General features: G+C 42.4%; 1 protein-coding gene across 2 annotated transcripts in view; it reads right to left on the bottom strand.

Moving 5' to 3' along the window:
- The window catches only part of atp2a3 (ATPase sarcoplasmic/endoplasmic reticulum Ca2+ transporting 3), a 45,812-nt gene that overhangs the window by 5,790 nt on the left and 16,508 nt on the right, over nt 1-23,514 (bottom strand). For both annotated transcript variants that reach the window (XM_069146994.1, XM_069146993.1), the window contains exons 4-17: nt 22,621-22,725; nt 21,342-21,480; nt 16,695-16,775; nt 16,389-16,474; nt 15,594-16,058; nt 8,515-8,603; nt 7,398-7,500; nt 6,388-6,519; nt 4,038-4,154; nt 3,716-3,934; nt 2,774-3,109; nt 1,587-1,807; nt 1,280-1,482; nt 115-200 (exon numbers count right to left, since the gene is read on the bottom strand). In XM_069146994.1, the coding sequence (XP_069003095.1) occupies nt 115-200; nt 1,280-1,482; nt 1,587-1,807; nt 2,774-3,109; nt 3,716-3,934; nt 4,038-4,154; nt 6,388-6,519; nt 7,398-7,500; nt 8,515-8,603; nt 15,594-16,058; nt 16,389-16,474; nt 16,695-16,775; nt 21,342-21,480; nt 22,621-22,725 (2,382 nt within the window). The remainder of the gene's footprint in view (nt 1-114; nt 201-1,279; nt 1,483-1,586; nt 1,808-2,773; nt 3,110-3,715; nt 3,935-4,037; nt 4,155-6,387; nt 6,520-7,397; nt 7,501-8,514; nt 8,604-15,593; nt 16,059-16,388; nt 16,475-16,694; nt 16,776-21,341; nt 21,481-22,620; nt 22,726-23,514) is intronic.

The following is a 23,514-nucleotide window of genomic DNA, read 5'->3' as shown; positions in this document are numbered from 1 at the left end:
ACAAAAGGCATGGAGGAGGGTACATCGGAATATTACAGATAATAAATTCATATCTTCCGAGGACAGGACTGCCGATAGAAGACGGACCGAGCAGAACAATGTTTTGTAACTCACCAGCTGATAGAAAGACACTTGTGGACCCTCTTCATCAAACAGGTACCACCATGTGGCTGCACCCACTGTTCCAAGACCCACATACCCTACAAGGAAAAGCAGTCACAATCAGATGCATACGCGAGATGTCCTTTCATATTTGTCAGAAAAAAATACTACCGGTAGATAAACAGACAAAAATGTGATTCTATACTGTATCATACAATTTTATTGTGATGTGTAGGCGATAAAAACAAACGAGAATGACAGAGCTGACAGGGAGACTAACATGAGGGCTGATTTTTGCTCCAAACTGAAAACCTCCCTGTGAGCGAAGAGTGCCCCCCATTGGCTATTAGCACGTAGCTATTCCTGGATTTTAATGAATGGATTATAAAGAAAAGTTTGTTTTGAAGGAGAAGTTTGTAGGATTTAGTGGCATCTAGTGGTGAGGTTGCAGACTGCAGCCAAATGAAACCTCCTCGCTTCAGTCTGCTCTTCCAACAATGTAAGAGAGGCTACCCGTGAAAAGACCCCCTCTGGAGCCAGTGTTTGGTTTGTCCCCTTTAAGCTACTGTAAAAACATGGCGGTGCAACATGGACGAGGACCAGCTCCTTATGTGTATATGAAGGGCTTATTCTAAGGTCATGAAAACACAATGATTCAGGTGATTATACACTAATGAAAACTAAAATTATGAATATTATATTCTATTTCTAAAACAGCCATCTAAATCTTCAATGACTGAATAGTGTAAAAGCAATGCTTTGTTTATCAGTTTGATGTGTGTTTACACTAAAAAGTAAGGGCCAAGGAACAAGAGAATAAATCACTAATTTAAGTGGAAATGACTTGAATTAAGTCAAATGATCTGCCTGAAACTAGATTTGATATCTAATAAAACATTATTCTACTTGGTCAGATCCAGTTTTTGCAGTGTATCTTTGCAGTGTTGGATACATACTGATGTGAAATGTGTGCCGATGCTGCATTCATGTCACATTTGAGTTTCTGTAATTACCAGTTTCTTTACTTTTAAAAGTTGAACATTTCTATTCATAAGCTATCAAGACAGTGCAGCCTTTTCTTCCAACCTCCTGCTGCGCTCACATGTAAACCCGTCTATACTCTGACTTGAATAAACTACTGTTGATCGATATGTGATTATGTCAGAGTGAATCCTACCTCCGATGGCCAGGTATCTGAAGAAGAGCCAGCCGGAGATGAGGGGCTCCTTTGCGTTACGGGGTGGTTTGTCCATGATATCCAGGTCTGGGGGGTTGAAGCCCAGCGCCGTGGCAGGCAGGCCGTCTGTCACCAGATTCACCCAGAGCAGCTGGACTGGGATCAGAGCCTCTGGCAGACCAAGGATGGCTGTCAGGAAGATGCTGTAGACAGACACAGAAGAGACACACGGACATCAGCTGAGGATGCCAGACTGAGGTTGAAGACAGTCCCCGACTCCTGTGTCTCAGAGCGTGTTCAGTCTCACCAGACGACTTCTCCCACATTGGAGGAGATGAGGTATCTGATGAACTGCTTCATGTTGTTGTAGATGGCTCGGCCCTCCTCCACAGCAGCCACAATGGTGGAGAAGTTATCGTCGGACAGCACCATCTCAGACGCTGACTTGGCCACGGCGGTGCCAGAACCCATGGCGATGCCGATCTCTGCTTTCTTCAAGGCGGGGGCATCGTTCACACCATCTCCTGTCTGGGACCAGAAGGGATTATTTTGTATCATTAATGTGATCCTGAAATCCAACCAAAACACAACATTTGCATAATGACTCAAAAAAATATTTTCTGAGGCTGCAACATTAATTGTAAACTGGAGGATATTTTGTAGTGGAGAACGAGCTCCAAAGAACAGAGGAACATTTTCAGGAAACAAAGCTGAATAAACGTTTTTGAAAAAGAAAAAAACTCAAACAATTTCTGAGCCGCTCATAAACCAGTGATATGTGGCATTTTAAACTGGACAGAATTTGTTTCAAATAACAGTTGTTCCTTCTTTAAATATTGAGCCCACATAACATTTTTGGTGAAGATTATTTTTTCAGCGGTGATGAGTCTTACAAACTAATGATGATTGAAAGTGAAATTCTATCTCACTGTGCAAAGTCTAATTATCCTTTCAGATTCAGACAGCATTACGCTCAAGCTGAGCGAGTGAGATATTTATCTGACATGGCAGGACCTGAAAGCGGCTTCAGACCGCTGTGAACGGTAGAGTGAGTCTGACAGGAAAATGGTGATATTGTTGTCTCCCTCCCCTCTCTCCCTCCCTCCCTCCCAACCTCCCTCCCCTCCCCTCTCTCCCTCCCTCTTCTGAGAAGCGTGTCAGATGGGAAGCAACAGAGCAGACCGGAGATGACAGCTTTTGATAGCAGTGTCTGAGAGAGCAGCTTCACAGAGATCTGAAACATGTTACGCCTCACTGCTCTTCTTCTCATGCATCCTCGACAAGTCATTCACATAACAAACAGCTCAAGGAAGGAGAAAATGCATTTTTTTTCCCTCACAACTTCCATGAATAAATAAGAAAGTGTACAAAGTGTGGATCTTTAGGAGGCAGAGAAAAGAAGTAAAGATGAAGTAGGTGGGCCTCTGTGTAGGGCTGGAGGAAGAAGTAGAGATGTCTACTGGTAACGGTCATTGGAGCTGCGAGTTTCCTCACCATGGCAGTAATCTCGTCGAATGACTGCAGGTACCCGACGATCTTGGACTTGTGAGCCGGCTCCACACGGGCGAAGCATCGAGCCCGTTTGACGGCTTCTCTCTGTGCCTCCTGCGGGAGATCGTCAAACTCGCGGCCGGTGTAGGCCTTTCCCGTCACGTCCTCCTCCTCCCCGAAGATGCCGATTCGCCTGCAGATGGCCACAGCTGTGCCCTTGTTGTCTCCCGTGATCATGATAACGCGGATACCCGCCTCGTTGCACAGTTTCACTGAACCAATCACCTCCTTCCTGGGAGGGTCCAGCATGCCCACACAGCCGACGAAGGTGAGCCCCAGCTGAAAGGAGAACAGACAGAGAGAGGGATTCAGTTTCTCAGGACTGTATCTGAAATCACAATCTCTTTCTTCAATTCCACTGAAATGGATTTAACCACTTTCTCTTTGTGTTGCTGCAGAAAACATCTAAAGGATTTCTCTCTACTCAAAAAAGGGATTGTTCCAGGAAGGAAGAACAAAGTGTAAGAGCTATGTTCTTTAGTGGGGAAAGGTTTAAAAACTAGTGTTGTTCAAACTAAAGAGAGACGGCAGCAAAGATGACATGAAGGGATCAGTTGGACAAATCTTTTAACTTTAAGGTACATTCATTTAGCATCTTCACATTGGTTTATTGTGTCTTTAAGAATTGATTTTAAAGTTGTATTACTAGTTAATAAAGTTCTGGATGGTTGAACATGTCAATATTTAGTCAACAGTCTCTTCCTCTTTTCTCCGAGCTACTGCTTTAGATCATTGAACCTCGAGATGTACCAACAGCATATTTCACAAAATGTCAAACTTAACTTTTCAATGCTGAAAATGTAAAGAAGACTGAAATATGAGCCTGTTTGAACAACAGGGGTTTATCAGCTAAACATCAGGTGTTACCACAGTCCTCTGCTGTACCTCATACTCTACAAACTTGCTGGCGTTCTCCAGGTCCATGTCTTCTTTACGTGGTGGGGTGTCATGAGTGGCCAGCGCCAGGCAGCGCAGTGTGTCCCTGCCTGTCCCCCAGTCCCTGATCTTGGACAACAGCTGGTCCCGCAGGGCCGGAGTCAAAGACACCTTCCCTGTTCCGAGCCGCAGGTACTGACACCGCTCGATCACACTCTCTGGAGCTCCCTGAGGGGACACGTTGTAATGGACAACACAGAAGAATATGAGTGAAATTGAGGTACAAATGGAAGAGATGAAAATGTGAAATGCGTGTATTATTCAGCCATGCCTTGATGAACATCTTGCTCTGGGAGCCCAGCTTGACAGGAGTGCAGTAGACGGACATGGACTTGCGGTCGCGAGAGAACTCCAGGGTGAACTCCTTCTTCATCAGCTGCCTGATCACCTGATGGATGAAAAAAGAGGGAGACCGGAGTGGACATGAGAGAGATGAGGGTGACAGAGAGACAGAGATGGAGCTAAGTAGCCACATTCAGGTGCATCTATCAGGCTGGCAGCTGGTGGGTAACTGAGAGGTTTGGCTGAGCTCCTGACAGCTGAAGGATGATGCTTCAGACTCAACATTTAAACACCCTGTCTGCATGTCTGGCTGCTGCCTCCGATGTTGGTGTACAGCAGCATTATGATGATACTGAACCTGGCTGAGGATCATTAGCAATACTTAAAGGGAAAACAATAGCAAAATGATAACTAGAAGGTCGACCAAACTACTGCAGGCAAAAAAACATCCCTATTTCTCATCTACTATATTTAATGTAAAGTCCTGCTCTACCAGTAGGTGTCCCTCTAGTTCAGAGTCTGTGTTGGTCCCAGTGCCACTAAAAGGCTGAAAGGTTAAACACTGATAATAGCCTCCGTCCGGCCAGATGTCTGTGGTGTACACAGACATCTGTGTTAGGGGACTTCAAACATCTGATGGATGTTCTGAAATCTGTCAGTGTGACAAACTTCTTCTCTCTATCAAACACAGAGAGCAATGGGAGTTTGTCTTGGCATGCTGGGGAGATTATTCTCCTTTTTTCTTCTGTTTTCTGGCTCTGAACGACCAACAGAGACTTGAAAAGTTAACATCACCTCATCTAGAGTTTGCTATAGAAGCATGTTATTGTTTCTTCATGTCCTATATTTGTTCGCCAAGTAGGTTCACTGAACCAATTTAGAGGTTTCAAATTAAAACAAAAACATTCAGTGAGAGATTTTCTTCATCTGACTTCTGTCACTGACTCTTCTCATTTCATACTTCAAGGCATTTGTGACTCCCAGGCCTCCAGAAAGTGAAAGCAACAGGAGTTTTAATGACTTTTATTGACATTGAAGTGGAAAAGCTCAGAGTGGATGACAGGCCTGTCGGCACGGAAACACCAACATCAGCTTAGCGATCCGTTGGTCACAGGCCTCACTCAACACTTTCCTCATCAGCTAACAAGAACTTGAATTTGCTGTAGGTTGCTTTGTGTAAAACTGAACTGAACTTAAAGTACTGCAGCAGGAAAGCTTGATAAGTGTTAGACTATTCTTGTGAGTGACATTTTCAACTCCTAACCACACAGTTCACATCCTGAAGTAAAACGTGTGCCGAACAATAACCTTATGCTTTATCTAATAGAGTCTAAACCCTGACCTGTTGACTCACTCTTAGTCACCCAGGGTAAAACAATACTTTAATGTGAAATATGATCTAACACAAATATGTACATGCCGGGGCACATGAGGCCGTTATGTCCTCCCCACAGACAGTATACAGTCTGGTATAATGAGCAGAGTAACTACAGTCTCATTGGCATATTCCTGCTGATCAGTACAGCAGCAAACAGTGTGCAAACAGGGGAGTAATACACAGACCTGGTTTAACTACCTCTGATTGAACATTAAATGAGTACTCCACAGATTTGACAATGCAGATCTGTAACACTGTCAGACTCACAATTGGCAGTTTAAAACAAGATACTGTTGTACTGCCTTACGTCGCACCATCTCCAGAGGAACAGTTGTGTTACTAGGACACAAGTTAAAAGTTGCATCTGTTTTACCTCAGTAATACACACATTTATGCAGTAAGGCCCACTAGAAGCTAATATTTCTATATCAACACATTTGTGATTGCATGCTTCATGTCTGGTATAAATTCTGACTTCTTTGATTTGAATTTCTGTGAAATCTGTGTTCCTTCTTTAATATGCAAATTCATGCAGAAATGTACTCCAGAGGTTATTTAGATAATTTTCTCCATATGGGTGCTGTAAGTAGCCTGCAGAGTTTGTAGTGAGGTATCCTGTGTGTTTACAGAGTCACACAGAGAAGAGTCACAATGACGCTGGACTGCAGATGAGGCCGTTGGATCAGCTCTTCAGATGTGTTGTGTTAGTAGCAGCTAATCCTCAACCAGCTAGCCTCAAGCAGATGAGGAGCAAGTTACCGAGAGTCTGGAGGCTCATTTTTTTTCAAACGCCATGCCAAAATATTTGTTTTATTCTAAATGTCATGTGTGACTTGAGCCAGTTGAACTGAAGATCACAAAGTCAGCGTCACCAGACTTTACATAGAAATATATGCAGAGGCGTTTTAATACTCATTAAGATCACATCGCCGGATCACATGCATTTTCACATGTAACTCACCGAGTTGCAGGCCCCGGCACGTTCCACCTTTGTGAGTCCAGACAGGTCGGTCTTGAAGACGTTCATCTTCTCCACCAAGGTGGTGAGAGCTGTTTCTGTAGCCTCACCCACCTTCTCGTAAACCCCTTTGGTCTGCAGGAGAACAGAAATTAATCAAAACATGTTGCTCAACTCTTTAGTGAATTCAAAAAGTATTTAAAGAATTTGAGGAGTGTTTCAGGTACTGTATGCTCCTGTTTGTCAGAACCATTCAATTCCAAATAAGTGAAATCCAGGTGCAAAGAGCCACCTTGTACATGTCTCCATTATGTTATGTGAGCAGCCGAGACAATATGTCTCATGGATAAACATGCTGCATGTAAATCTGCAGGTCATTCACCTCCACCAGCACCATGAACTTTAAGTCATACATGCAAAGTGTTATAAAACGTGTGTCCTTCCCAGCTGAGATGAAGCAGTAATGGCACACTACACATCATTTGTTTATGTGACCGGCCATAGAAAGCAATAAAACACCTCGCTCCCCTCCAGCACTCGGCTCCTCTTTCCAGTTCTGTCTCTGCCGCTCTCTCCTGCGTCACCACACTCTCATCTCACACTCAGCCACTTTATTCAGAAATGCACCAAATTGGTGGCAAAACGACTATTTACGAGAGCAGAAACAGTTAATTTAGGGAGGATACATGGGATTTAAGAGGTGCCATATCCTTGGCCTCCCTTCTCAGCATGGTTACCATGATACCATGGTTGATGACAAAGAGGTGAGAAAGACGCAATCCAAAGCAGATGAAAAAGATCAGACATCAGAGTAAAATTAGCTCAGCTGAAGAAGCGAAGGCTGCATGCGTGTGTATTCAAAAGCTATCTTTTGTGGAGTCACTGCAGTCTGATTATGCAAACGTAAACGCATGCTGGAATTTTCCAAGAAACCCAACCCACAATGCTGCGTGTCACAGATGGATCTATTTTGCATAGAAAGTAAAAAATATTTGTTTGTGTGTGATAATGACCTCATTGTAGTCCAGTGAGGAGTCATTGCACATCGAGCACACAGTGGCCAACTCCAAAAGCCCATCGTAGTCTCCACACTGGACGGGCCTTTGTCCTTTAAGTCTGGAAGGAAAAACAGAGACACACATACAAACACACACACGAGTGTCACTCACAACAGCAAAACACAAAGGAAAAACTCTTCACAGTTCACTTCACCTTAGACACGGAAACCTCATGAATATTTACGAGTGGGGATGGCATTCAGTTGTTTAGCATTCCGAAGTTGACTGGAGGAACAGTGGTTGTACAGTAGTAAACAGTGTATTTGGATATGCGCGTGTGTGCGTGTTCGTGTGTGTGTGTGTGTGTGTGTGTGTGTGTGTGTGTGTGTGCGTGTGTGTGTGTGCGCGCGTGCGTGTTCGTGTGTGTACGCTCCTGACAAGCAGTGCTGATTGCATGACAACCATGGATCCCTTTCCCAGTAGAGACTGCAACGGTTGCTAGCGAAGCTCCCACACAATAACCCACACTTGGCTGTTATGAAATCGACAAGTTCATATAGAGTCAGAACATTGTGCTCACCAAACAGCAAAATAAACAACGCGCACACACACTGATCAGCCAAAGTCCCTTCTCCTATCTGGATTCCTCCACAGATACATATTTTTTTAAGATAAAAAAATGATTCTCACAAAATTCAAAATCTGTTTGTCCAAGTTCACTGCACTTCAACAACCGCATCCCATAAGGTGAGTAATAGGAATACAGAACATATAAGGCTTATGTTAACCATCATCGTTAATGTAAGTAATATTTTCACAATACCATAATATGCATATAATATTACAAGCTGTTACCCTGGTTATTGCAGAGATTTTATCAAGACATGAAGCTATTTTTGATAATAATAATAATAAAATCAGATTTAACAAATTTTTTTTAATCGCAAACCAAATCAAAGTTTGCTTGACTACATCCATTAATATAAATCTTCTATAAAATAAATAAATAAATTGAGCCAGGAACAGGAAAGTAAGAAAAATACCACCGACAAACACGTCTCATATCAGGAGTTATTAATGTGGGCAGAAGTCATGTGTTTTCCTAATCAGGAGATAAATCGGTGACACTCACATTTGTCCCTCAGGGGCATACGTAGAGCCGGTAATGGAGAACTCATGCAGGGTGCAGCTTGAATCTTCCACCTTGTCCGCAACGAACATCTGGAGAGGAGAAATGGGAAAAACAAACAGAGGCGGAAGAGTTATCTTATTAGTCCGAACTGTGGTCGTTCCTTGTGTGCTCCAGCTGCCCACTGCTGCTAGGTTAGGATGGGTCAAATGCAGAAATCTGGATGAATTATTCTGTCTGTGGAGCTGTTAAAAAAATAGCCTGTTGTTCAGGTCAATGAGAAGCCTGAAGAGGAGCCACTGATGGTAGCTTAGTGCATGTGTGCATGTGTGCGTGCGTGAACTCAGATGGAGGTTTGAGTCTGGAGAAGGTAATCCTGCTTACTAGCTATAGAAAATATTTTATTTATTTATTTACGCTCAACAACTGTAACAACAGCAACCAAGAAGGTTTACCATGAGAATACAGGACATCTGAGGTTTATGGATGCAACAGAATAATCTGGGATTAACTACTTCCCTGGTTAGCACAGAAGTTATCACATTATTACATAAAGCCTATAGAAAAACTGCCTCCAGTGAATTCATTATGACTAAAGCATGGCATGTTATGTAAATTGAGTTTATATGTACATATAGTCAATGTCTGTATTATAGGGTACCAAATCTAAGGCGATCTAATGCAACTGTTCTGTCATTAAGTATACTTTCTAATCTACTGAATCATCAGGATCACAATGGTGATGGTTTTTTTTTTATTTGTTTGAGGTGCTCCTTCAGTTCTATGTTTCAGCGCTTACAGTCATACTTGATGGTTGTGTTTGAATGCTGTATTATATTCAGAACTGTTTCTAATATTCTGCCCCCCGGTGTATCTAGATACCAAAAACGTATTAGATCAAATAATCTCCATGTGTTCCAGTACAACAACACCTTCATTAACTACGACCTCAGATCATAAACCAAGAGGCAGCCCACAGTGTCATCAACCATTAGTTTGTAAACTGATGTTTTGAAGCCTTGAGTTTGGTGTTTTACCCGTCACCATCTTGTTTTTCCGGAGCCAGAAGTGACCATATTTAGACAAGATGGGAGGAGTGAGGAGGGGTGACTGAAAACTAGAGGATATAGGGCCACCTATACTGGAAACCTGAGTGAACCCCAGGTCTGTCAATCAAACCAGACACGCTCTCAAACTGATATCGAATTAATGATAGAAATATTTTAAGATGGAAAATGAGAACAATGATTAGAAGGAGTGAATTTATCTAATAAAATCATAATGACTGAAGTTTGCTTTTAAAAAGGAGTCTATTAAAAGTCAGGTTGTTTTTTTTTGAGCCAGGCCCCAGTGCAATTTTCAGATCTGGAGGCTACATCCTTTTTTATTTAGAGTATATGTTTAAAACTGTGTAATAGTAGACTTTACGGCAGAGCTTTTGCACTGACTAGAAGAAACCCAATGAAGTAACCACTGATAGCATACAGTATTTCTAACATAGCTGGTCAAATATTATAGTCGTGAAATGCACATAAAGTCATACCCAGGAAAATGTACCTATTGTGTAATGGTGCACGTATAAAACCGCGGCATGTTGATGTAAATACTTCACTCAATAAACAATATCCTGTAGCTCCAGGGAAGTGAACATATGCATGACCTGTGTGATGCAGGAAAAACAGCTGTTGTTTATGTGAGCTATACTTTAAAGCGATATAAATCAAGACAAGGTGTGGATTGGACAACGGTCACTGCAGACAACTAACGTAAAACATAAAGTGTAAAAGTATCACAAGTAGAGAAGAAACAATGTCAATGAAGTGACATCAGCTACTCGGCAATCTAAATTTACAGCCACCATAAACTACAGATCATGAGTAAGCAAAGATATGAAGCACAGGATCAAATAATGGCTGTAAGAATAATAAGAATAAGAATAATGGGAGAAATCTTCACTGTGGAAAAAAGGGTCGCTGAACAACTCAAAGAAAAACTGGAACAAGTCAAAAACCAACAACCAGCCTTTGCAGAAGACAGAAAACTGTTCCCTCTTTCCCAGAACACGTAAGCAACATGGGAGCAGCAGTGCTCACGTCAGGATGTAAGGCTTCATCGGTCAGTCGCGCTGCCAAACACGCTCCAGTCAACTGCTGGAAAACAAAGACTAAGCCAGTGAAAGGAGGAGGAAGAGCTGAACTCCCTGAGCTGTCCAAGGATTTGTTTGGTGGCTGCTTTGTTGGCACATCTTGTTCCTGAAATTTCCCCAGGAAGTGTGGTTCACGACGCACTGGTAATACCAATACATCGATAAAAGACGGAGGGAGTGCAGCGGCTGGCGTTTTATATCAACCATCCTTCATCGTCCATCGCCCCTCCTCATCTGAAGGACACGCATACATTTGGAACGAGCTAACAGACTGCCCTTGACCTCCAATCCTTTATTCATATTCAGTTCTTTTTAAGAATGGGATATTCAAGTTCAACACTACACACACTACACACACAGACACACACACGCACACGCACGCGCGCACACACACACACACACACACACACACACACACACACACACACACACACACACACACACACACACGACCTAGTTTAACTCTGAGACTCCATTAAATCCAGCTGATTAAAGGATTAATGAAGCAGCAATTTGGTTAAACTTTCCTTCCTTCTCAACTTGTGTGTGTGTGTGTGTGTGTGTGTGTGTCACTGACTAACAGCACCCATCAATTTAAAAGGAACACAAGATCAATGACAGACTTCAGATAAGAGGCAGCTGATGTTCCTCTACAACTAAAGTTTTCAGCATTTTAATGGAGTAATTATTCTCTGCAACAGGATTACTTCATTCAGTCGACTGCTGTCTCGTCTGGACAAGATGAAACGCAGTGAGAAATGACTGTAATACTAAATCATGATTACAGCCTCTAAAAGATTCGAGTTTTGGTGAGAACGTGCAAATTAACATTAACAGCGCTGACAATGTCCCTCTTTTATTCTTATAAACAGTGGATGATTGAGAAGGAGATTATAAGTGACGGCTGTGTGACTTTCACTCACCTGTTCAACTGGAAGAACATCTGTGACTCAAAAATGAAAAAAATGTGAGCGTAGAGTTGAACTAAAGAAATCATTAGTTACTTTTGCTTCATCAGAGACAAGTCTGCTATGTCAGGTTACATGGCTGGTGCTCTCATAGAAAGTCATTCAGTGTATTTACATTCAGTGATTAGTATCCATGTACAGCTTCTACCCTCTGTATGGGTTTTTTTCTTGTTAGTGCCAATCCAACACACAATTCAGATTTCCTCTCTGTATGCACAACAAATTCACAGAATAACATGCACTTGTGTTTATCTCAGTTTGATCAGCCTCAGTGTTTACTGTTTACTTCAAACAGTGTAAGAGCTGCCTCAGGTTACTAAACTGAAACTGGTAAGGGTCTGATTTCTGCATTTGTGCCTACTGTAATCTTACGACCCTGTGCAAAAAAAAAAAACAAGTTTTAAGACCTGAAACATTGCAGTTAAAATTATGCTAACAAGGTGTCTATTTTTAAATTTGCTTTTACGCTAACTTTCAGAGCGCAAAGAGCTCAATAGGGTTCCACACCTCACTTTCTATTCCACGGGCCGGCTTATTCCACTGGTGTACTTTAGGTGGCTTATATTTTTAAGCAATCACAAAAAACAATGCAAAAAAACTTGACCACAGTTGTTCATCAAAAATTAATCTACAAAACAGGTCATTTGCATCATGTTTTGACTCCTAATCAGCCAGATCATGTAGACGGAAGAAGAAAGAACCAAAGTGAGCTGCAGACAACAAGCTGCACACCTCCAACTATTATGCAAGGTGACTCCTTCTGCTGCTCCCTGTTGTTGTACAATAAAAACCTAGTCACTCTCCTGGCATGATGGTGGCAAACCAAGTGACTTTATAAAACAACATGAGTTAATTTGGCTGTTCTGTAAACCGTATTAAGGACAAAGCTGCTTAAGGAGATTTGCTGCCAACAGAATTCTTAGACCTGCACTATTTAACTAGCCTGGTAAACCCAAAGTCACTTTGTGAGAAGATAGTCTGGCAAAGCTCCATTGGGGATTGCTTCCAGTCGTTACATCCTAATGTGCGTAGTTAGCGTAGGCTAATTCGGAGACTAATGGAGCAGCTTTTAACCAATCAGCACTGACCACCAAATGAGGAACCCGATGTGAGTCGAGGACAAGGCCATGGCTGTAAAATAATATTGCAGATTTCTTTTTTACTTTAAGCATAATTCTTGCTTCTTCAATTTTTCAATATTTGCAGTTTATAATCTTTTTATCTGGCTCTACCAGCACCACCACTATTGTTGGAATGACAAAACAAACACTTGACTTCAACGTCATGACACTCAGCCACCCCCACTTGTCCCTCGATGGTCCGCCTTCCAGAGCGGCTGAGTGAACCTTCATGTCAACTGGAGTGTGGCTCATATAAACTGCCCACGAGTAAACACGGGTGTGGCCAAATCATCCAAGACTGACTAAAACTTCAAAAAGCCACTTAAAAAAAATAGGTTATCTAATTAGATGGTAACCAAGTAAGTATTATCACGTCTTTACGCAATATCTGCTATATTATTAACAGGTAAAACCCGCAGCAGTAAAAGGGGACTAAGTACAGTACTGAAGTTTAAACAGGATCATTTTTTAGCATGTTATTCACTGACTTTTCCTTTAATTTTGGGATGTCCTGTCCTTTAAATAGCTTCGACCTTCTGTTCAATTCTTAATTTCTAAAAGGTCATCAGGCTTGTTGATCTCTGTTCCACTGTTCTGTGGTCAACAATGACAATGCAGGAACCCAATAACTTCCACAAAAGCTCAAAGCAGAGCCTAAAGAACAAAATTCGGTTGTTCTTTCATCTGGTAAATTTTTCCCTCTCTACGTGATCCTCTGTGGTCTCCTAGGAAACAAGGCCCAGTGTGATCCATGTGAGTCAGGGTTAGTGGCAGAAGTTTGTATTTTCTACTCACTTCCTTTGTGTGTGTGTGTGTGTGTGTGTGTGTGTGTGTGTGTGTGTGTGTGTGTGTGTGTGTGTGTGTGTGTGTGTGTGAGAGAGAAGGGAAAAGGGAAGCACGGTGTCTGGATACAGAGGGGAATCCCTGGAAATCCTGTCGATGTGGGGATACCCTCGAGGCCAGGAAGACACATGCCACTGTGTCAGGCCCACTGGCTGGAGACCCGCTCAGGAATAAGTACCGATGGATAAGCCTGTGCAAACATGTGAGCAAATGAACCGTGACGCACAAAAACCATAGGAGGGACTCACTCGTTAAATAACCATGAAAAACGACCATCTCCGGGAACACCGTGATGAAAAAACAACTGCAAAGTGGAACTCTGTTTTTGTCTTTGTGAAAATGTGAACGTGCTCTTATCTCCCACCAGGAAGCTGAGAGCAGCGAGCCAGAGAGTAAAGGTGGAAGCAGAAGGTCAGTGTTTACCAGCGTCAGCCCTTCTCATTCTTTCTCTGTCGGGGAGGGTTTCGGGGCTGCGGTGAGATCACTCCTCCTGCTAGAGGGAACTCCCTGCAGCTACGCATTAATCACACAGACACTCCACGTCATTGTGGGGAGCGGGGAGGGGGCGGGCAGTTATACAACAACAGCAGGGAGTGTGCCGCACAGGAAACGCTCAGTCCTCTGAATCTTACTCCATTTTGAAACAGAAAGGAATTAAGATCATAAAGAAATCAATATTAATTTTTTTTTCCTGGCTGTCATATTCAAATATAACCAAACCACTTTATTTAGTCTGTAGCACGATCAGCTTCTGCACCATAGAGGGATTAGTTTGGGTTTAAATTACGTAACAGTTATGTTGCTGTGATATTTATAAAGCTGCATTTTAGGGTTCTTGTTTGAGAGAGTTATCAGTTATCACACTCAGTTTTTCTGTGCTTTTCTGGCTTTGAGCAATCAACAAAAACAAAATTCAACTCTAGAATACAGCACTTCATGGGTCCATTCGGTTCTGAGGCTTCAAATCATTCGGTAATGTCTACAGAATTGTTGTTGTCTCAGGAAGTAAAAAACAATTATTATTTATATAAATTTGTCCTCAAAACATTTCTTTTCTATGACTTTATTTGCTATATGTTATTTGTCATTCTCCTTTGTTCTGATAGTCTGCTCATCGTATTGCTGTTTTTTTCCAATTGCAGCTGGTTTTAAACTGAAAATCTTTTTCTAAAATCTATGGTAAATTCTTGCACCTTCTAGATCAATACTTTAATTCATGAATAAATACAAATTGTCCACATTGATAGTAATGACTCCTCTTTCAGTAAATAAACAAGCTGCCATGGCGTGAGAGGTGAGGTAGAGGATGTAAGGACAAGAGGTGTTAACTGAGATTAGGTGTGTGTGTGTGTGTGTGTGTGTGTGTGTGTGTGTGTGTGTGTGTGTGTGTGTGTAGAGCCCTAAACAGGAGCCAAGACAAACAGCAGTGCTGGCATTTACTTTGTGCTTAGAGTAAAGTCAGTTAGCAAGCAACGCGCGCGCGCGCGCGCACACACACACACACACACACACACACACACACACACACACACACTGACAGACAAAGGAAAGGGTGAGGTTATGTGCTCCATAACTCGTGAATAGTTGTGGAGAAGATCTTCTGGTGTTTGTTGTCCAGTGTAATTATATATATACCATTTATACACCAAATCCTACAGAACCGTGCAGGACATGGATCATTGTACGGTGTTTAATCATGCGACGCGACATTTTGGAAACTTTCACTGTGCATGTGTGAGCTGATCTGGTGATATACTGTAGAGCTGTGGGTGCTGCTCTGAAACTCAAAGATGGCTGAACTGTGCAGACTGGCATTAATGATGAAGATCAAAGCCTTGTAGAATGACGGGACGTGGAGATCTAATACACCAGTTTCTGCTCCTCATCGGTTTAGCTGTGTTAAAGGAATACAATAACAGATAGGTCTCTAAGCTAAACTGTACTATCAGCAATCAAATATTAATTTGAACAAAAGCCTTTTTTCGATTCCTGGTTGCCACTTACTCTGCAGACGGACATCTGGTTGGTGGTGAGGGTTCCTGTCTTGTCAGAGCAGATGACAGAGGTACAGCCCAGGGTCTCCACTGAGGGCAGGCTGCGGACGATGGCGTTCTTCTTGGCCATGCGACGTGTGCCGAGGGCCAGGCAGGTGGTGATGACGGCGGGCAGCCCCTCAGGGATGGCGGCCACAGCCAGGGCCACTGCAATTTTAAAATAATATATGGCCCCTCGAACCCAGGAGCCGCCGTGGACGGGGTCTCCGAAGTGGCCGATGTTGATGACCCACACGGCCACGCAGATCAGGGAGATGACCTTGGACAGCTGCTGGCCGAACTCGTCCATCTTCTTCTGCAGCGGCGTCTTTTCCTGCTCTGTGGATGCCATCTGATTACGGATTTTACCAATCTCCGTGGCGACGCCTGTGGCAACTACAATACCTATGGCACGGCCTGCAGCGATGTTTGTGCCCTGAGGAAACAAAGACAGAGGTGTAGCAGTATGGGGAGGTGTAGCAGAAATAAATCTGTCCAATTGGAAATCAAAGAAAGTTGATTTTTTATTAAAACTCTTTCTCACCAAATCAGTTATTTAATCAAATCATTTAGTCACCAATAAAAAGGAGCAAAGAGTTAAATGTACACACAGCTTGTGTGATATGATCTTTCTTAGAACTGCAGTAACTACATCCAAGTACACAATCAAATGTCAGGGTTGCATAGCTTTGTCTTTGATGATATCCGTTCCCGATATGAAGGGAGAAGATTAGCTCGACTCAGGGAGCTGCAGAGGTGTGCTTACAGAAAACAGCATGTTCTTTTTGTCCTGGTTGACAGCTCTGGGGTCAGGAACAGGGTCAGTGTGTTTGATGATAGAGACAGACTCCCCTAAAGGAAACACAGCAAGACAACAGTGCAGGATTAGATCTGGGAGTGCAACAGGTGGTGATTATTAGAACCAAACACAGTTACAGTCACAGCCTGAAGGAGAGGAAAGTATCGCAGACAATATTACAAAAATATACAATTAAGTTCATACAATAAAGTTACAAGGGAGCACGTCACACAGTTCTGTGAAAGCGGGGCTGTTTGGAGAAAGGAGGAATACCTGTGAGGATGGACTGGTCCACCCGCAGGGTGGTGGACTTTATCGAAGTCACTCTGATGTCAGCAGGCACTTTGTCACCAACTATCAAAAAAGAATAAAGAAAAAAAAAAAGAAAAAAAACAGAACATTTTACTAAATGATTACTAAAAATAAACATAAAAAAAAATGTAAAGAAGGCAAATCTGTTGAAGTTCGAGTGAAGTCTGGAGCAATGCTGGCAGCTCTGTGAGGCCGTGATGGTCTGAGCTAACTGTTAACATTAGTATTGTATACCACCATCCTATCACAACGACAATGCTAACATGCTGATGTGCAACAGGTATTATGTTTACCATGTCCACTATCTGGGTTCAGTGTGTTAGCCCGCTAACATTTGCCAATTATTAAGCACAAAGTAACGCAGTAGTATTTTTATAATCATAGTATTTTTAAGATATCTGTAGCAAAGTTTATAGTAATCTATCCAATAGTTCAAAAATATTTCACTCCAAGGAAAAGTGAGGGAATCTTCAAAATTGTTATTGTGCAGGGAAATAGAGGTCAACTAATTGTGTAAATTAAGTGAAAATCAGAAGATTACTTATGATTACAAAAGTGTCACCTTCTGGGTGCCATGGATTTCTCAATAGTACATAACAATATACATACAGTGAAGAGACCATGTGTACTTGCTCTCTGAAGATTTTCCTTGAGTTTAAACCTTCAGGAAAGTCTCTTTGTGTCTGCGATTGCTGCTGCAGGTGACCACTCAGTTACACCCTACTGGATGTCTATGTTTAAACAATAAATCCTTGAGCAAAGAAACAGCGGCAGGTGCAGTCCAGTCTCAGGCTGCAGCCGCAGGTAAACAACAGCTCGATACAACCTTGATAGACTCACGTTGCTGTTTTAAAATGATCGATTCCACCCCCCCCCCTTTGTTCTCTCTTCCCTCTCTGCTCTGCACCTCACCCCTTCCTCACACACGTCAGACATAAACTACAGACGAACCCTGCAGTAAACGTATCAGATGCATTTCATCATCTCCACCAGTGTAATTGTCGGCTTATTAAGCCTGAATATTAAAGTCGTATTTCATAGCCAGAGCATTTTAAGCATCGAATACCCCAAAACTAAATGGTTATTACTTCCTCTTTATCAGAGACTTACAATGTACTTTTCATGCAAATATTTTCACAATAGCAGGAGGGAGGGGGCTTGTGAAAAATGGATTGTTTGATGCAGCCAGTGACAATGATCTCAGAGCAGAGGAGTGGGAAATTGCTCTGAACACTCCAGACAGATGTAACACTCTTGAGTAGTTTCTTTCCTGCCTGACAGACCTTTCATTACTTGGTGTAATAAGTGTCTCATTAATGCCAGCTCAGAGTCCTCAGCCGTCACTGCTCTTCAACGTTAATCGCAACAAAAACAAGAACTCGGCAGTAAATCTCTCATGATTTTTCAGCTTGAAACCGATTTGACATCTTGTAGAATTTCTGCTTTTCATCGTTCACAAACTAGAAGACACTCAATAGGCAGTTCCTCTTCTGTTCGGGCACACTTAACTGTAAAAACTTTTCAAAGTAGTCAGACGCTGATTAGTTTCTGAACGTTCCTCATTCTGATCTCACTGCATTTCTCTCTGACCTCCATCATCGCCTCTTGACATTTGCTCAGACTTCTGAGACTCGAGGGGAATTTGTCAAAAAAAAACAAAAAAAAAAACTACGGACAGAGCGAGAGAGAGATGTGTGGAGCTTTTACAGCCTCCACTTTCATTTCCGTCCATTTCTCTGTCTGGTTGTGAGAGAACGGGAGTGGGAGAGGCGGAGGGGGAGAATGAGAGTTGTGTTTGTGTGGGAGATGGCTGGGGGCTACAGGTTCACCGTAGCAGGACTGGCTGAGAGGCTTTTTAAACGCCTACCCACAGATTCCTGCTCCCCTTTCTGCCATGGCCTCCCACAGACACTCTCCATGTGCTCGAAGACACATTTAATACCAATACAGTCACGTTGTCTTCAGATATGCAGACTTTTAAATATTATAAAGATAAGAATTTGTCCGGCTGTTCTCGTTAGCACTTGAAATCATCATCATACCTCAGATTTCACTAATAACTTGGAATGTAACACATGCACATCTGATCACAACAAATGGAGCCAGCTTGTTCATGCAGGCTAAGCTCTCCTTCCATTTGGTAAAACTGGTTCCAAACTAAATCTGACTGTCTTGCATAATATTCTGGAGTGACTTGTTACTGGGAATGGCTTGTTGCAGGTTTCTTCTCTTCAGGTTCTGTGTAATCCCTCCAGGAGTTCCTGACAACCTGACCGCATCAGTCAACCCATTTAAAAAAAAATAATAATTAAAAGAACAGGAAAGTTCCAGTGGAGTCGCAAATCACAACTGTGTTGTAACTGTGGCTGGCATCGCTGGCAGCGTGCGAGAAGGCAGGCAGGCAGCTCTGGTGGAAACTTGAGTAAATATATTTAATGTTCTTCTCCTTCCCCAAAGGCACTTGTGGTCAACAGTGTCCTTTTCCAATATCTCCATGCAGTTTATTTTACCCCCTGGCACCAAGTTCCCGTGGAACAACCGCAGGCTCATGTGAAGTACAGGAAAGCCCGGGAAAATCAATGGAAGAGAGGAAATGAAAGATTTGTTTTCTTTGTCACCGTATCCCTGCATGGTTCAGTCCGAGGGGTGTGCTTGAAGATCCCTGATACTTAGTAAGTGAGGAGAGTGCGGTGCAGCACCTACCTCAGCTGTTTACCCCTGTTTAAAACTGCTTAGCAACAACATGACCAAAGCGCTTGATATATGACTTTGTATATTTTACAAAAATGCAGCAGGGTGCACAACATCACTGTGAACTTTGATAATGAATGCACTCAGTACTTGAGACTAGCTGGGTTTGAAACTTTAATTTGTGTTTTATCTTCAACAGAGACTTAATCTTCATAATCATAATTATCTTAATAATCAATAAACTGCCTTTTCTCTGTCAACCATAGACCTCACGAGTTTCAGGCCAATAAGGTAATATTCTACAAATGAAAAGTGGATAAACTGTGCTAAGGTGACATCACTCCCCACAATGTCTCACCTATAGATCAAAATCTAAGTTGTTTTAAATAGATTTCCTTTTATTTTACTGGTTTGTTTTTTAGGGACGGGCTTCATTGATTAAAAGTAGTAGCCAGTGTTGTTGCACAGCCCCCTCCTCTTTATCCCACAACAGGACATCTATCATGGATCCATCCAGCAGCTGCTGACAGTCAGATATAATATCAACCCCCTTCTCCAAACAGCAGATGGCTCGTTTGAAGCCACATCTCTCTCCGCTCCGTGCTGTCATCACAGGTGTCGTTATAACCTCGGTCGCTCGTGAACTTCAGCGCCACGGAGATGAGCCGAACGGAGCTGGGGAGTGTTGTCATGGTGACGCCGTTGGTGTTGACAGTGGCTGTGATGGTAGTGGCAGTAGGTGGGGGCCGAGTAGAGTCATTTTGGTGCTCACTACCTGTGTGGGCTTGTCTGCGTCTGGCTGCGACCGCACGCATGTGTGATCGAGGATGTCGGCTATAACAACCCCAAATTGCGAGAACACAAAACATGTGTACTAAGCTTAAAGTAAACTAGTCTCTCTTTAAATAACGAGATAAATTATTCAGAGAATTTGATTTCATTCTATACCTGCGGGGAATGCCATGAGAGCCCTCGTTTATTTGGATGGATGATTTCATTTTCATTTTTCAAACCTTTTGCTGAAAGCCAAGGCTACACTACAGCATGTACAATCCTTCTCTTTGCCTCTCTGTGTTGTGATTATGAATGAACGCTGTGATCACACACACACACACACACACACACACACACACACACACACACACACACACACACACACACACACACCTCCCCGCCGAGCCCTCCCTCCTTTCCCACACATCCCTCTGAGCCACATGAGACGAATCACCAGCCGTGCAAAGCCAAGGGTTACACTCCAAAAACCGGTCATGTTGACGGCGAAGTGATCTCCTCGGTGCCGCCTGTGCACATTTAACGCTGGCATACACAGATGTTCTGAAGCCAGAGTGACAACAAGACTATTTTTAGCCGAGGCTGCCCACACATGGGCGAGTTTACAGCAGGGGAATTGTCTGTATGTGCATGTAACATGGAGGGAGTGTGAGTGAGGAGCTGACAAACATCCAGAAGCATCCAGGTGGTGAGACTGAGAGCATGGAAAGCAAAGGGAAGGGGGGAAAGCTGTGGAAAACTTAAACTGGGCCTTAAATACAAGGAGTGACCACAGCCACTTGCAGAGAACCTCACACACACAGACACACACACACACACACACACACACACAGACACACACACACACACACACACACACACACACACACACACACACACACACACGGATAGCAGCCCTGGCACCTGCACATCCAGGGAAAAGACTCTTATGTAATCCAGTCTGAGATATTCCAATAGTGTTTCCAGACTCATGAATGGGTGGCAAAGGCTTGTGTGAGTGTGTGTTTCTGAGCCTTTCTGTGCCAATGGGAGCATACAGGCAACAGGGTGACAGCAGTGAGAGTCCTCTGGAGGTAGACAAAGCATAAATCAGCCTCAGTGAGTGACAGTAAGAGTTTGACTAACCTGCCACCTCCACTATGTCCCCGGGGACGATGTCTCTGGCTTTGATCCTCTGGACAGCCTTGCGGTTCATGCGGTACACCTTCCCCATCTCCGGTTCATACTCCTTCAGAGCCTCGATGGCATTCTCTGCATTGCGCTCCTGTGCAGAGAGATATGAGGAGGAGAAAGTCATGTCAAGGACAGTTTGAACATTTGCTATTAGATTGATGCTCTACAATAAATGTAAGCACGAACAAGTCAATAAGCACATAGTATCATAAAAAAAAGGCAACACAAACGCACTAAGAGAATGAAAATGAAATTCTCTGTGAATTTTCAGGACTCCAGTGTGTGTTGACGTGTTGCTTTGAGGAGTGACTTGTTACACTGTTTCCTAACAGCAAAGTGAGTATGAGCTGCATGAGGGCATTTTGCATGAGCTCCATCGTTTGTTTATGTTTTGACTCGACACACACATGCTCGACTGTTCCACTATTGACTTGTCTTCTCCCACTACAATGTGTTATTTGGACATACAGATGTTAACACATGTTAACATGGTGTCACTGTGATTAAAGTTCATGGATAGTTCTTAAATATGTCTTATATATTTGGGCACCCTTCTTAAGATACTTTGAGAATCTTGGACCAATTCAAAACTTTGTTTTTGTTTGTACTCAAATATAGTGAGGTAAGTTTGTGTGTACGTGTTTATATATATATATATATATATATATATATATATAAAAATACATGTATTTATGTGTATGTGTATGCGTATATGTGTGGGTCATATATGCATTTAAAATGAGCAGAGTTCATTCATATAATTGCCATTTATTTATATTTTCATTTATGTATCGATGCATTTACCTTAATAGGCAGCGAAATTTTAAACCCTTCTTCTATTATTAACTTTCTCCGTTCACCTTTAAATTGAAGACCTTTTTGCCTCTCTGTGTTCCTTATTACAAAATACAGTCTAATTCAGGAATTGCAGAAATCTCAGCAAAGGAAATACAACTGTAGGTTGAGGTGTCGTTCAGTTAGTGAGTTTAAAAATATGTTTGAATTTTTCTTTTGTACACTGTTCTGCGATAAGATTTGTTTCTGATTATCTTTCAACTCAAAGTTCATAGATAAAAAGGTCCATGAATCCACGTTTCCAGGGAGACGGGATGTTTTTAACTTCCCTATCTCCTTAACAATTCTGAGCCTTTGTAGAAATGTGAACACTCAATGGAAAGAACCAACATGTGTTTGTACACTTCACACAGAGAGCATCAAGAGTGTATCTCACCTGCCAGACCCCAATAACAGCGTTTGCAATGAGGATAAGAAGAATAACAATAGGCTCTACGAAGGCGGTGGTTGTCTCTTCTCCTTCTTCAAACAGAGCCAACACCTGCAATAGACGAACATACAGAACACATTAGAAAACACAGTATTGTACCTCCACTCCTGAAGTCCCGAGGTAGCTCACAAACATGTTCAGAGGGAGTTTTCTTTGAAACATTGGGAGGAAAAAGTGTCTGGTTTTCTTTCCCAAGATTTTCCTGCAACAACACTCAAACTAAAAAAATGATTTGGACAAAGCAGCTGCAGCTGAGTTCCAGTGAGTGTGTACCCTTCAGAAGTAAATGTATTTTATGTCAGATGTACCACCGCAGTCCTATCCGACGAACTCAAGTACGCCAGCACTGACAGTTTGTATTCATACCACGACTTGGAGCCGCAGGAAAATGGACATTATATTTATCAATAACTTGTAATTTATTCAACTGTTTATCCATTAATTTGAGCTTATTATTTCAACCATCTGTCCACTAAGTGACGTATTATTAGCAAACCATTTCAACTGCTTATGCATAACTTTGAGCTATCTGTTTCCACCGTGTATCATTACTTTTATGTCATTATTTCAACCATTTATCCATCAGCATATTTAATAAATTAATCATTTAAGCTTTTAATCCATTGGTTTACTGTTTGCTTATCATTTCACAAATTTTTCCATTAGCTTACCTTTGTCTATTCAACTATGCATTCCTTTTAGAGTACTATTTCTGCTTTTGGAAGATAATCGGAAACCTGCAGGACTTTTCTGTGGTACAGAAGCCTCTGGTTGGAATCTGCACTACAGTGACTGCAGTAATAACCTGACCTCCACAGCCAACAGCAGGTGATAAAGTGC

The sequence above is a fragment of the Embiotoca jacksoni genome, unplaced genomic scaffold (genome assembly GCF_022577435.1).
Source record: "Embiotoca jacksoni isolate LCO1_2020_lvr unplaced genomic scaffold, fEmbJac1.0.p SCAF_13, whole genome shotgun sequence".
Lineage (NCBI taxonomy): Eukaryota > Metazoa > Chordata > Actinopteri > Embiotocidae > Embiotoca > Embiotoca jacksoni.
Note: the sequence above shows the minus strand (reverse complement) of the source record. Positions and strands in the feature narration are given on the sequence as shown.